Raw genomic sequence first — 15,685 nt, forward strand, 5'->3', positions numbered from 1 at the left:
TATGCTAGTGACAGCCCTGCACTGTTCTGAAAGGCTGTTTCAGAGAAGGAAATCTACATGGTAAAAACAGAATGTATATGGAAAGCTCTTCTTTGTGACTAACATTTGAAACCCACCAACAAATCTGACAGCTCTTCTAAGAAAAGAATTGAAGTTGCATCCTCCTGCATTAATATTGGCCTCTGTTCCAATCCCATTTCTTCTTTTGGACAGGCAACAGTAGAGAATTCCTTCTCCTATCATTATCTGCAATGACAAAGGAGCTGTTAAATTAAATGTAGCAGTTACTCAGAAGATATTGATTGAATTCAAAGGGCTGAAATATAACTATACCACGACCATTGTCATCCACTGCCATCCATCCTTTAAAAGATTTGTATCAATATGTAAACATTCAGTAATGCAACTTAGCCTGATGAGGGCAGGCAAGAAGGTGGCACTGAAATTAAAATGCAAGTGGCATACAGTATGCAGTGCTCTGTGGAATCGGGGTCTTGATCCACAGATGAAATTTGATGTTTCTACAATAAGAAAGTAATAATTAGAAAATCTTGCCTCTAAAATAACCCAGAGCCACTGCAATATCTTAGTGCTCCTGAGGTGTTTTTAGCACTCAGTCTTGGCCTCAAGCCTAGCAATCCCTAACAGCTTCTAATTACGCTGCAGCCTGCTCTCCTGTGTTTGTTTAATTTGGCTTGGGATTTAACCAGATCCGCAGCAGTAGAAAAAGTTCTGTCCTTATGGTCCCTCTGAATGTACCAAGCAAAACAGATTATGACTGAAGCCCCAGATAAGAGTTTATAATAAAAATAAAGAGAAGAATATAAATGAAAAATGATGCTACTTGCTGGAAAATCTAGATCCATTTATATATTTACAGTCTCAGGTTTGATTGTTTTCTTTGTTAAATAGTGCAACAACTTGGAAATCTGTACAGGGCTTGTACAGAGTTCAGAATAAGAGTTGGGTTGAAATATTGAAATTAATGAGGCACTTCTCACCACTAAGAGGAGATTCACCTCGTCTATCCACAGATGCATTGAAAACTAATATATGCAATGCACAAAGCTTACAATGCAATGAGATGCTGAAGCATCTGAGTTATGCTGAATCTGCTGTAATTAACCATTGAAGTTTGTGCATGCTAAGACCCGTCACCATAGGAGAAGGGAGATACAATGAACAAACTTAGTCTAACTCTTATTTAGACAAGAATTTAACAAATTGAAATGCCCCTTCTTTTCCAGAAAAAATGAAGTAGTGAAGGTTATCTCATTACATGGAAAAGTCAGTGGTGTTATTTAACAAATTTTAATTAGATGAGAACTATGGTCACTGTTATCTGTCTCCATTTGATCAATTTACAGCTGAAACCTCCTGGAGAAATCAGTAGTATTTCAAACTTAAAAAACAGACAACTCTTAATAGTTTTAGCCAAGCTCTAGGGAACGTCTGGCACAGGGAAAAACACCAGAGAGATGGATTAACTTGTGTGATAGAGGAGAAAATTGGGAAACAGCAAGGCCTATGTCAAGGAAAATTCAGAGGCTGGTATTTCCAAGGAAACAAACTCTCACAGTAGAGGAGGCAGTAGGACTGAAACTGCCAGCAGTAAATTTCTCTCCTTGCGAATTGATTTCCCAAATCAATGTGATCTAATTTCCTGGTGATCTCTGTTAGAAAGCACATTGTTACCTTTAAGTAGGTTTTTAGTCAGTGGCTGATAAGGGTTTGAACCTACACTGATATGATTAAATAACTGGTCCTAACATTTTTGAATTAATAGCTAGAGAGAAAATATGTCAGAGGATAAGATTCAGAGTTCTTTGAAGCAAATGGAAATCATACTGCAATTCAGGTATATCTATATTCCAGACATAAAGTACCCATGTTGGTAATTTCATACAAGTCCAGTTGTTCCACACTGAAGTCTCACATGGTTTATGAATACATACAGAAAATTTCACATATGCCACAAGCTGTAAGACATATGTTAATCAGATGGGTAGTAACTTTCTGTAGCACTTCAGGGCTACAGAACAGACCTGGTTAAAAGCAGTTGCTGCTCACTAATAATGAGCAAAAAAACCCAAAGAAAAAACCAACAAACATAAAGCCCCAAATCCACACAGATCCTTCTGTAATAATGGCTCGGTAAAATAAATTACAAAAGGTAGGGGGATTGAGACTGGAATTTGCTTGTGTTTCCTCCCCTCTCCGCCTTTTTTTTTAATTTGTTCTTATTTACACTCTTTGGTAATATTTAAAATGTGACTTAATCACAGCTGCATTTTATTGAGTTTTGATGACCTTCTGTCTCATACTGCAGTAAGTACCTGAACTGCAGACAGGGGCTAGCATATGCTATGTTACTGGAGATCCTCAATTACTCACATAGCTCATGCTTTCTTTTCTGTATTTTACAGATTTTGATAAAGCATGTAATTCATTGAAATGTTAATGAAAACTAAGTTATAAAATGCTAAACTCTACAAGATGACAATAGCACAATTGTGATCTTTTTGCATTAAGCTTCATTGGCCTATTTTTCCACAGGAAAAAGGAAGAATTGGACAAAAAACCCTCTAGTTTTTTACCTCAGTGGTGGTAAATACCTCAGTACCTCAGAAGTGGTACTGAATAATAACGAGCCGATGCTCTACACCATCTTCAATGCGTTTTATTACAGGAAGTTGTGTATTTCGCGCTATCAGAGCCCATTCTCCATCTAATGCAAGCATCACATTCATGCTCACACTAATACAAATGAACTACACCTTCCTAAGGCTTGCAGCTTTTAAGCAGATGTACTTTGAAGCTTCAGGATTTACTTTCTTTACTGATCTTATGTTTGGTAGGCATGCTCAAGGGTGGGTTGAGTTCCTTACATGGCATGGTTTTGGTTAGTTGTCCGTACTGCTGGTAGGAAAATGATTCAAACTAGAATAACATTTTCTATTGCAAAATTTCATGCAATGCTGAAATAATTCACCTGTAATCAAAGCCCTTAATAAACACTCCTTAATGAAATGGGCATCTTTCAGTTGGAAGTGTTTGATATTACCTAGGCTTGATGTGAACTCTGAAGTAAAAATCAGCTTTTACCCCTTTACTGTGGCCCAAGTGAGCCTACATAGTTCCTTCTACGGTCATTTCAGCAAAGTCCAGTTTGTTGCTATCAGAAACACTGTCTAAACTTAGGAAACCCAGCCAAACTGCAATACCAACAACTTTTGGTTTTATCACAGCATTTGGTGTTTGCTGCAAGTGTCTGCACCAGCAACATTGAGAGTCTTAGCTCCCAGTTCCTAAATGAGTACAATTTTCAGGCTGATGGTTGTGCAAAATCCTTCAAAAATGGTTTCTAAAGCAATGAAAACGAGTAAGAATAGTTCAGTTTAAAAAAAAAGAGAAATAAACAAAAACCATCCTGGAGAGCAAAGAGAGAACAGCACTTGATGATTTTTATATTGGCATCACATTTTATACATTTTGTAATTGCAAACTGGCTATAAAAGGAATGAACTCAATGAATTTAAGGGAATTCAGAGGAGCTGGCAGCAGAGACATGTTTGCAGCTGGCCTTAGAGAAGTACCTAACCCAGATGCGCAGTCATTGCTGTCAAGGGAGCGAAGAGACCCTTTCAGAAGGTTCATTCAGCTTTTTAGGTGCATGGAATCACCCACTCAAGGTGAATTTCTCTCACCATTTGCCAAACAGGAGTGGTGCGAGAATAAGGCTCCTATCTGAGCTGCCTATTCCCTCTAGTCTATGTGTGTGTGTGTGTGTATATATATGTGTGTGTGTATATATATGTGTATATATATATATGTAAAGGTGAAGTCTTTAGATTTCATTGGAATTTGACACAGCAATTACAGCAGGGACAACACTCACCTGTATCAAACAATTTGAATTTTTTTTATGTAAAATTGTGCCCTGATTTCAGCTGGGAAAGAGCCAATTTTCTTTCTAGTGATTGCTGTGAAAGAAATGTCAATAATACCTATTGGGTTTAGTTGTTTCTAAGTGATGTTTACACTACTCAAGGACTTTTTTTTTTCAGCTTACCATAGAAGCATAGACAGAACAATGGAATGGCCAATGAACTATTCCATACCATAAACGTCATCCTCAGTACATAAATGGGGTTAGCTGGGGGGTGGGAATCCGCAATCACTGCTCTGGACAGTGTCAATTCACTGGGCAGTCAGAATGAACCATGTCATTATTATTATTGTTGTTATTTTTCCTTTTCTGTTATTGTTTTTATTAAACTATCTTTAACTTAACCCATGAGGGTTTTTTTTTTCCCTTTCCCTTTCTTTTTTTCCCCTCTTCTCCCCACCCTTCTGGGGGGGGAAGGGGGAGACAGTGAGCAAGCAGCTGCATGGTTGTAGTTGCCAGCTGGGGTTAAACCATCACAAATAGTGACCAAACTGCTCATATTCTGACAGGATATCTCTGTTCTGCTGCAATCATCTCCTCCCTTTGGGTGAATGGTTAAACCAGCCTCCTTTTTCCTGCTCTTAATGACTAACTCACAATTTAGAGGAGTCCCAGTGCTATTTGGGAAAGTAATTGATTTCACTGACACAACTGATATACCCTCTCACTGAGTAAAGCTAGTTCTAACAAAAGTGGCATGTTCAGGACTGCAAATGAAGGCTTCCATTTCCAACAAAATCTTGAAATTTTGGTGTAGGTCAGAGTAGGGAGATGTCCTATCTGTAAAAGTTCAAATATTTGTGCAGCATAACAGAATGATTCAAGCTATTCTCACCCAACTGTAGATGCTGTTTCTTAACATTAATGCCCACAATCAGGATAGTGCAAGTAGATGAAGTGCTACAGGGAATGTTGTAAGGAGTGTGTCTTTCTGTTATAGAAGAATAAAAGCTGAATTTAAAATCCTAAAGTAATTAGACTGGATGACACTCTGCAGCCTAAATGAAACCAAACGAGCAACTTTCTTTATGCCAACTCTGTTCAAAATCTTTAATAGGTGACAGTGGCACCTCAAACTTACCGTAATTGATGGTCCAGCAAAAACTAGACTAAGCAACATCAAGAAGGGAACAGACTCTTGTGTAGGTTCAATGTATGGCATACTCAGACTCTTGTCATAGCAATTAAATCCAGAGTGAACTGGCTTGAAGACATCAGTAAGTTCAAGAAAATAGAGACTAACAACAGAAGATGCCAATATGGGCAACTAGAAGAGAAGAAAGCAACAAATTACTGTTTGGAAATGGAATAGCAATGCTTTTGCAACGACAACATAGTCTGTTAATAAATCTCTGTGATGTTTGCTATTTACATTTCACTGCTCCTTGTCATATCCATTTTACCATCTTTAAATAATTAATTCTCTAGAGATACGATACTATTCAGTTGATATCAAATAACCCTGCTGTCTACCAAGCTAGTCAAAACACCCAATCCAATCTTCAGCCCACATAATTTAGCCTTTTCATCTATGAATGATTAATAGATAAACTTTGATTTTTTTTTTTTTTTTAAAGGAAGAACCAGGACTGCAGTCTCCCATGTGGAGCCTCAGCGTTCTGCTGTTCATCATCACCTTTTTTGGTCCTTTAGCAACTCTGTCATGTACATGACAGTGTTTATATCAAAGCCAGTTTGCATTAACAGTTAATGAAAACCAGTATCCACTGCTTCCCTAGAATCTAAATATGTGATAATACAGTTCTGCCTTTGCACATTCATTATGTAATTCTATGAAAAAAGCAATTAACTTTGGCAAGTCTCAGTCTGTTTAGAACTATGATGACTGTGGTTCACAATTCTTTTATCCTCTAGCTATTTAGCGATTTTAGCCTTTGCAATTACTTCCAGTAATTTAGTAAGAGTGAAGTTGGCCCCTCTGGGGATAAATTCACCCCAGCTTGCCACCAGCTCCTGAAAACACGGATTCAACCAGTACGCCTCTGTGGGAGGAAGTTGTTCCAGAGATGGAAAAGCAAAAAGGCATTTTGAAGCTGTTGGTTTATAAGTGAACAGAGAGAGCAGCCCTCCCCGCAGGGTGGGCACTGGGGCATTCAGAGGTGACCAGCAGCATGTGATTATTCTCTGTATCCTTCTAGTAAATGCTCAGAACATTTTTTGTTTGTTATTTCCCAGAGTCCTCACTGAACAAGGCAACATCAGAACAACTGCCTGCTCCTTCCCTGAGATGCAACGACTCCTTCCCTGTGTCTCTACTGCAATGAAGGTACCTCAGGATGATATGACATGAACTGCCTATCTTCTTCCTTTTCTTTTTTGTTTGTAAGATGGCGCTCACATTAACTTTTCCTCACTCCTAGCTGCAGCTGAAAAGTAAAATCTTGCAACTACTAAATAAGATTCACTTAGATAAAATCCTAAAAATCTGATAAGTCTGTATCACATCTCTTGAGAAAAAACCCGCCTCTTTTACATCAAGCACCTAACATTATGAGGAAAAGGGATTCTCCTAACCTAATTTTGGGCATACTTAGATTATATTACTCTTGCAATGTTCAGTACACATTTACAAAAATAATTGATTGATTAACATCAATGTCATTCATCCCATTCTACAATGGAATAAAAAAGCAGAGGTAAAACTGGATAAACATGTATATTGAAAAAATGATGACTAAAACCTGCTATATATGGCAGAGGGACAACGGTTTCTTGCATTAACTGGCCATTTTCAGATTTTTAAACACTGGGCTTTTAAAATGCAGACTTTTTGTGCATAAAATGTAATTCTGGGTGGTTAAAGAAGGAGGGTTCTAGCTAAATTTCACTGAAACATTTTTTAATACAGCTTAGGTTTTGTTTGAAAAGAACAGCTTGTCTTTGATGTGCTGAAGGACAGATTTGAAAAGGGTGAGTTGTATCTTCAAAGTGTTCTAAGCAAAATCTGCAGAAGGTGGAGAATGGAGGAATTCTGCCTGTCTGGTTGTCTGAGTTTAAAAGTTGCTTGCATTGTAATGTCGCACAGTATAAAGACTGTGATTGTGTAGAAAGGGAGGGAATCTGTATTGGCATCCCTGAGTGCTATGAGCATTACAAAAATAACACCAGGCATCTAGTAAGTTTGCTTCAGCAAGTAGTGTGTGTGTATATATATATAAAACCCAAACATACATGTATATCTGCACTCACATGCTATATTACACATACATATTACGTATAGCATATAACATATACAATATGTAATACATATTATGTGAATACATAATATATAATACAACTATTATATAATATGACATATAATATGTATGGAATAATGATATACAATGTAATTGAATTGAGTCCTGCTTCCTGCCCATCACAGGAAGAAGCCCAATTCTTTAGCTGGATGCATTATATAATACTACTTCTCACTTCCTACTGGATGCAGTCCCTGATTGACCATAATGCAAGCATGCATGATTAGTCAACGTGGGCTAGACTGTTTCTAGTCATTATAGAGATGTGCAGGGGTGAAAAAGGACTTCCCTAAAGTCTTCATACTTTGGGAATAATTGAGATTGTTGTAGTACTGGGTGCCCTTCGTTCCACACCTGCCTGCACAGAGACTGTGGAGTTGTTTGGGATAAGGGGCCTCCTGACCAGAAGGCTGGCACAGTGCATGCTGCCCTGGTGTGCGGGGAGCTTGCGCTGAGTCTGTGTTGCTCTTGCTTGGTCACCAAAATTCTGGACAGCATTTGAACTCACACATGTTGCAACTCCACTTCTGCACAGCATTTAACTCTTGAAACATTTGCAATGTCTTTTATTATTAACTACTTGAAAGTCATACCTAATGACTTAGCCAGGATCTAGGTCCCATAGGGCAAAGCATCTTATAACAGGACACAAACCTATAACAATGAACTAAATGGACAAAATAGGCAAAGTCCCCATTGCCCTTCTTTTCAGAAATTATGCCCTTTTATCTAGATGTCCCCAAAGGTTCATTTCCTAGAATAGGAACACAGAGCAGGCAGACTCATGGAACACCGGGCACTCAGAGTTTCATCTTCATTGTGTATTTCTCCATTTCTCAAATGTCAAGAAAAGGAAAGCCTCTCCTTGAACAATAGGCTCTGCATTACCCACAGGTCCACCTCTACTTTGATTATGGTATTCTTAGGCAGGCAACTGTTTCAAATGGCGATACTGAACTATCAAAAATAGGTGATATATGAAGCTATATTTTATTGTGAGACACTAAAATAAAAGATGTGGTTAACTTTTTTTTTAAACTACTGTATGTAAGCTATAATTTTATTGTTAATTACAAAATCAAGGAATCGTAAGAATTGCATTTCACTGTCTTATGACTTCACTACAGGACTCCTATATTATTTCTGGCTGTAATTATCCATTCTGCTAAAAGAAAAGAAATAATTCTAAACCCTGTGAATCTCCAACGTGACTGCTTATAATACTAATGAATAGGTTTGTAGTCAATTTGCTATATACAGTATGTCAGATCCCACAGGACATTTTTCTTCCTATCTTTTTAAAAATACAAATATAAAATGCGTCTTCTAAAAGTCTAATGTTTCTAAAAAAAAAGCAAACGTTTCTAAAATCTTCTAAACAGTATAACTGGCTATTTAATATATGAATATTTATGGAGTGTTCTGCTTAAGGCAGCAGTAGTTCTGTAATTGTAGACTTCAGCTCCCAACACCTTGAAAATGTCAAATATAATTAGATGGTAGAATGTGTATTGTTTTAATTACAAAATAGAATAGGAATTTTCCTGTTCCTAATTAGAATAATAAAAACCCCAACCTCAGTTCACATATCTCGACTAATAAGTCTTTATACTCTTACCTCCTTGGTTGGCTAATGGAAAGAGATCCCTCTTCAGCTTGTAATTTAGACCTCTAAATGTAGAGTTTTACCCAAGTGATCAACCTCTGTTTGTCTCAGGGTCTTAAAGTCAGGACCATAATCAGCATAGCTGCCGAAAAGGTTTGATTTGGGGTTAATTTATTTTTTTTTTAAAAGATTTTTTTCTTTTTCATCCTTTTGTTTTCTTAAACTGTAAGTTAAGAGCCTTTATTAAGCCATAGGACTTTGCTATTAATAATAATTAATGTTATTCATATTTAAAAAGATTTTGCTGTATTGAGCTAGGAAGCATGAGAAAAGATGATCTCCATTCCCAAGAGCTCAACAAGGATGTAAATACCTAGATATCTTGTAAGAAAAATAAAAGGTGAAAACCTCCTGTTTGTTAGTGCAGGCCAAACCAAAAGAGCATTCAATAGCACAATAACTTCTCTAAACTGATGGGATATGTAACAAATCTTCCTCCTGGACAAGAGCCACAACACGTATTGTCATATATTGCACAGAAATGAAAGAAGAGATGGCTGTGAGAGGAGTTCAGAGGCAGGAGACAGCTGTTCAGGTTGCGCACTTCTGTGGGACATCATGCGATTGCTCCTGAGGCTGTTTTGGGGTGCTCCTGGTTTACTTGTGAGGATTAAGATTATCCAGGACCCACAGTGACAGCCCCATTTGTTGCTGGTCATATGATATAACCTATGCATGGAAGCCATGCTGGTCCTGCCCAAACCCCACAAGTTGGCTGTCTCTTAGCCACCAGGCCCAAACTTGCTGGGGCACCCCAAAGTTGATGGAAACACTTCTGTTAAATTACCCTATAATTAATTTTCCATGGCTTCAAATGCATGAAATGAGGAACCTGTAGAGCTGTAGCCCGCTAAATACAGTGTTGTCATTGCTACTAACAAGCCACAAGATTTTTTACAGAGTTTGCAAGGACTCAGGACTGGGGCTTGTCAAACATGCTTTGTCTGTACTTGTCTTGAGCTGCCTGGAACTTTGTTTTTATTTGGTTTAATTGTAACAGCAGTTTTTCTAATGACCTGAGAAATTAGGCTATGCCTAGTTTGTTTTACTTTCACATATCTTTGTGTGGTACAACACTGCATGATTTTTATATATATATATCTAGTAGTAACAACTAGTTATTCTGTATAAAAAGAGCGCATCCCAAATCCTTTGTCAGGACCAGTATGATGTTGATGGCAATTCTTCCTCACTGTAGGAACCACTTGGGTTCATTTTTGTGTTCGCTAATACGCTTTTACACCCTCCTCTTTTTCTTTTGGTCTGTCTTTTCACATTATATTCCAATTTACTATATGTGGCATAGTTTACGTATATTGGATACTTGTTCTTTGTACTCTTTTTTACCCCTAAAATCAGTTTTGCGAGCTGCAGTTCTGCATTTCTTTATCTGACCATTGGGCGAGTTGTTTATAGCCTTGAGGTCTCCAGTACCAGCATACGCCCCATCTCTTACCCTGTATTGTGCCATCTGTAATGCATGCAGGAATACAGGTCTGGTATGACAGCAGAGGTCTTGGAAATGGGGCAGTGGAAGGCCACGCCTTAGGAGGAAAGTCTTATTGGAGTGGATTGAACCATAAATAGCACAAGGTTGTCCTTTGGACAGATCAGCATCTGGGGCGCTGACTTTTGTCTCCGGCCTTCCACCAGGCACAAACCCTGTTGCTTTGAAAGAAACACTAAACTTCTTGCTCTTGAGTTAAAATGTAGTACCTTTAACTTTACTATTCCACAGGGTCTCTGCAGACCTCTAAATTTCAAATTCAGGGTGCTCCCTCTCCTTGGAGAATTTGCAAACAATCAAAGCTTCACTAAAATGACATTCTCTCTGCAAGTGTTACAGGCAAGTCAGTAGCAATCGGATATTATTGATGGTTTCCTAAATGACACTATGGAGACAGTGAGGCTCAAACCAAAAAGAAAAGCAACAAATAAGCACACACTTATTTCTGCCCCGCCCCCCCCCCCCCATTTCTCTCTTACCTTGAAAGAATATGCAACTGGATACATACATAATTCAAAACTCTCTAGTAGGGAAGTAGTAACTTCTCTAAATTCCCTTTCTCTAAAACTGTACACTGGTATATATCTAAGTCTTGTGACAGCACTTAACTAAGCAGAGAGTCCATATTTACCTTCAGGAGAATAACATCTTAAAATCCATGGGCTTTATGAGCGTGTCACATATGCAACGGCATGAACAGGTTGTCCAGAGAAGTTGTGGATGCCCCATCCCTGGAAGTGTTCAAGGCCAGGCTGGATGGGGCATTTAGCAGCCCGATCCTGTGGGAGGTGTCCCTGCCCATGGCCAGGGGCATTGGAACTAGATGATCTTTAAAGTCCCTTCCAACCTAAACCATCCTATGATTCTATGAACCCGTTTTGTAGGTTGCAGTTATGTGACCTCTCCTTGCTTTGCTAAAATGCGCTACAGGCATTTCTCCTTATTGTGAACTCATATCCAGATCCTGTGGTACTGTTCTATTAGGCTGTTTGGGCAGTTACCAGCAGACACTCTTTAAATATGGTTTACAAAAGTGATTAGCCTGGGTTATATTTCAGTCAGGCTAAGTGGGGGGAAAAATGAAATGCGTCTCTTGTAATTACAGTTAAATATATTGAAGTCACGGCTCAGTGTGCTGGCCAGAATGACTTGAGTGATTTTTCTTGAGACTGGATCTAAATACAAAGGCTGTGGAATTGATTAGTTTTACCTGCGTGTATAAAAGATAGGCAGAAAACAGAGAAGCAGTATGTATGTAGCTCTCCAAGGAAGTCAAGACATGATTAGCCAGATGCAGAATAAAGATAATATGACTAGCCCACCTGTGAAAAGGGATTAAGGGATGCCTGATATGCTATTTGGACCTTTTATATTTCGTAAATAATTTTTACACTTGGATGGCCAATAAATTCTTAGATCCTTAGGTCGTTCTGCAGCCCTTCCACAGCAAGCAAGAAGTTCCTGAACACAGGAGCTGCATCCTGGTGTTTCTCTTATTTTCTGGGAATTGGGGAATCTTTGTAAGCAATCAAGTAAATAAACAGGATTGCCTCAGAAAGATAGCTAATGGATGCCACTGGTTTGTTGTCATGGAAAAAATACCAGCTAAGTGCTTGGGAGAAGGATGGTCTATTTAATAACTATGTTGTGTTAGCACTGCAAGGCTGTAGCATTGTGGAAGATTCTATTAAAATGTATCCTAAATGTCAGTCTTTGTGCCAGAGAATTCATGGTCTAAATGACAAGGCAACAACAGATGGATGAGACAAAAAAAAGGGCTGCGGTGGGTTGGAGGAGACAAGGTATTCCTATTCTTAGCCCACTACTAACAGCAATTGCAGCTTTCAACCGCCCTGGCTGTTGTCCTGTTGTACTTTGCTGTGAGATTCACAAAAGACAGGAGGAGAGAACGGATGGAGGACAGGTCTCTTTTATCCAGACAGGAATGAATACTGAGGTCATGACTATGATTGAATACCTTCCAGAAATAGGTAAGGAAGAAAAAATGGTATCAGCCCAAATTCTGCCATTTTCTCTTGTTTTTGAGAACTGATGGGCTCCTCACCATGGCTTCTGCTCAGGTACAGGAGTGCAGTACCTTCACCATCAGTCAGACTGCTGTGCAGGGCTGGGATTAAGACCAAGCACAAGCTCAAATGCATTGCAAACAGGACTGTCATGAGGACTTTTGAAGAGATGGTACTAAGCACAGGATGTCTTAAGAGCAGGCAACTTGCTTGACCTGATAGATTTTTTTATGTTCTAAACTCAAATCTGAAATGCCTCAGGCTTACAAGAGAGGGTGTTCAGGCTTTTCAGAAGTTTAAAATTTGCATCTGTATAAAGCTCTCTGAACTCAAGTTTTTGACGCATCTTGTCCGTGTTTTGGATCTGGATTTCATCTGGCCCAAAGCTGTAAGGGACCGGTCTTTTCTCTAAAGGAGTTTTACCTCACCATTGTCTAAGTTTTGTGGAAACTAATTGGAGTGACATGATACGATGGTCTTTCTCCTCCTAGATTTAACACTATTGGATTTAATTTCAACTCACAGTTTAATTTAAAATCTCAGGTATCATTGAGATTATTATTATTAAATTATCCTTATTTCCAGCATTGATTTCAATTGAATTGTTCAGTGACTGCCAATTAGAGTCTAGCTTTAGAAATACAACAGATATCTTTGTGCAACTCCTCAAACCTCTTGATCTTTTGCCAAATCTTCATAGAAAACCTCTCAGTATGTGTAAGACCAAAAATAGAGGTGATACATCAGTGATAAAATTCCTAGTTATTTCAGAAATCTTAAAGTCATGCTGAATGCATGATAATCCTAAAAAGTGCTTCTTTCTCTTTTTTTATAAATGTACATGAAGCAGCCATTACACAGAGAGAAAGTGACAAAAATTGTTTAACAAAAATATTCTCATACAGGAATAATCCAAAAACACCTTTAAAATATTTCAATTTAATTAAGTATATGTGCTTAAATAGAAAGCAAATCCTTAGGCAGAAATTTTACAACACAAAAACCACCATGAATGCATTTCCATCCACTGTGACTTCAGACGTAATTGATGATTCATTATATTAATTATGATTAATTATTATTATTGATGAAATTAATGATTAGTAACAACCAATGAATAACTACAAACAATGAGATTCAGGATATTACATATACTGTTGATTATGAAACTTCTTTTATGCTCCTGCTGCAAGGTTATGGTAAATCAAGAACAGCAACACTTCAAAAAAAGGCGGTTGTTTTCGGGTCAGAGTGTTACCAAACTTCAGCTAGAAGTTTCCTTGAAAACCCCATCTCTAGGGGACAAAGCTGCCAATCCCTACACAGTACTACAATTCATTCTACTCTCTAAAACACACTGGTTGACATACATAAAAAAAAATGAAATTCTGTGGGTGCCAGCCCTTCTCCAGTGGCTTACTCCCACGCTGTTTTGCCACATCTGAACTCCCCATAAATTGAACTTTTAAGTGACAACATCATCAGTCAAGATTCAGCGTTTGAAACAGCTCAGCTCCTGTGTACATGAGGTTCCACAACAGGCTGTTCTTTATTAATTTTGGCTGCAGAGTAACAGATCTTTAACAATTATAGAAGAAAATCCCAGAGAGGGGTGTAATTTCTTTCTACTTTTGGAAGAGGTAATCATTTGGAAAAAGGAGTGTCCTTTAATTTCTAACATTTTCAGGCCTCCTTTTACTACTGGGATATTAGGACAGTGTAGGACTGAAAAGGGGGCAGGGCTTTCTTTCACTATTAACTGCTCAAACTCTGTACTTGCCAAACAAGTAGCCAAGCACAGAGGGAGATCTAACATGTGGCATTTGCATTTTTCTTTCCCAGGACAGCCCTGTCACAGGCCTGACACTCATCAGAGCTCAAAGCTGGTAGTATGCAGGCTGTATGGCTCATCTATAAGCACAGAAGTGACGTAGAGGTCGTAACATTGATGACTTGGCCAATGAATTACATAGCTGCTTTGAATGCATAGCAGCCTCCTCAGGCCTCAGATAGCCTCTTAATATTTTGGGGATGCTGATCTCTAATGCACTGTTATAAACAAATCTGACATCCATCCTCTGTGAGTCAGCCACATGACAAGGTCAGCTCAATAAGCAGACTGTTAAGTGTATTTCTCCTTCTTCCTCTCTCCTCACACATGGTTGACTCTTTTGAGAGAAAAAGCAATATATTTGGAAAGCATTATGCTACTTCCACAGTATGGGGAGAATTTCATCTTCTACAGTTGGGGTTTTTTGTTGGTTCACCCCCCCAAGGCTAATTTAAGCATAACAGAAAACCTATCTAGAGATAAATGTGACTACGCTTTGCCTCTAAGACACAGCAGTGTAGTTAACTCTTACACTAGGCCAAAACATCCTGTTCTTAGGAAGAAAGATTTAGCCCTATAGTCTATTCTCCCTCTACTCTTATTCTAATCACTGCACTCCTTTGGCTTTTTATGTCTTTTGCAGTCACACCTGTACATGACTGGTAGGTGACAAAGTGCATAATTTAAATGTGGTGGGTCATGCATGGTGGAATAGCTGAAAAAAAATTCCAGATGTGACTGAGAAGTGGCACTGAGCTACCAAGTGATGGGTACAAACATTTCATGTTTCAAACCTAGCTCTGTCCATGTATGTTAGAAACAAAAGGAAATAAAGCATCTGGTGCTGAGACAGTGAACATTCTCTACATGCAGTTATTTCAATGGAAGCTGACGACCTCCTGCGTTCTGCAGTCTGGAGTCCTACAATGATAACAGATCTCTGTGCTTTCTGCTGGTGAGAATTCCAGCTCCTTTGGGGAACAAGAAAAGTAAGCGGTCTTCCAGTACTGAAAGAAGTGTTTCCAAACAATTCTGGCATGATTGCCTCCTGACTGTGCTCCAGAAAAAGAAGGTGCCTGTATCTGTATGCATGCATCATACACAAGAGTCTAGAAGACAATGTAGGGAAAAAAATTAACTGTGCAAGGGACATTGACTAAAATTGGAGATGTTTCAGACAATGTAAGTTAAGCATCCATCAGAGGAAGACTGTGCCACAGGAACACAATGTAGCTGGAGAATAAGTACATCAAGTCATTCAGATTGACACCACCTTCCCACATACGGGGCACAGGATGAAGAAATAGTGCCACTGAAGTTCAAGGCAAAATTCATAGCGACTTCTGCAAAACCAGAATTTAAACCAGGAGTTTTTGAAGCGGGATAGCATGGAGAAAGACAGTCTTTTTCCTTCATCAAGAAGAAATGTATCTGTCTGTCCTGCCTCT

The 15,685-nt window shown here is 38.6% G+C and overlaps 1 protein-coding gene and 1 long non-coding RNA gene across 4 annotated transcripts in view; one reads left to right on the top strand and one right to left on the bottom strand.

Moving 5' to 3' along the window:
* Positions 1–15,685, top strand: part of LOC128913535 (uncharacterized) — a 135,523-nt gene that overhangs the window by 70,765 nt on the left and 49,073 nt on the right. The window contains exon 6 of the long non-coding RNA XR_008467998.1: positions 6,146–6,236. This is a non-coding gene — a long non-coding RNA (uncharacterized LOC128913535). The remainder of the gene's footprint in view (positions 1–6,145; positions 6,237–15,685) is intronic.
* Positions 1–15,685, bottom strand: part of PLPPR4 (phospholipid phosphatase related 4) — a 35,123-nt gene that overhangs the window by 14,972 nt on the left and 4,466 nt on the right. For all 3 annotated transcript variants that reach the window (XM_054211253.1, XM_054211252.1, XM_054211254.1), the window contains exons 2-3: positions 5,031–5,216; positions 117–246 (exon numbers count right to left, since the gene is read on the bottom strand). In XM_054211253.1, the coding sequence (XP_054067228.1) occupies positions 117–246; positions 5,031–5,216 (316 nt within the window). The remainder of the gene's footprint in view (positions 1–116; positions 247–5,030; positions 5,217–15,685) is intronic.

The sequence above is a fragment of the Rissa tridactyla genome, chromosome 8, assembly GCF_028500815.1.
Source record: "Rissa tridactyla isolate bRisTri1 chromosome 8, bRisTri1.patW.cur.20221130, whole genome shotgun sequence".
Lineage (NCBI taxonomy): Eukaryota > Metazoa > Chordata > Aves > Charadriiformes > Laridae > Rissa > Rissa tridactyla.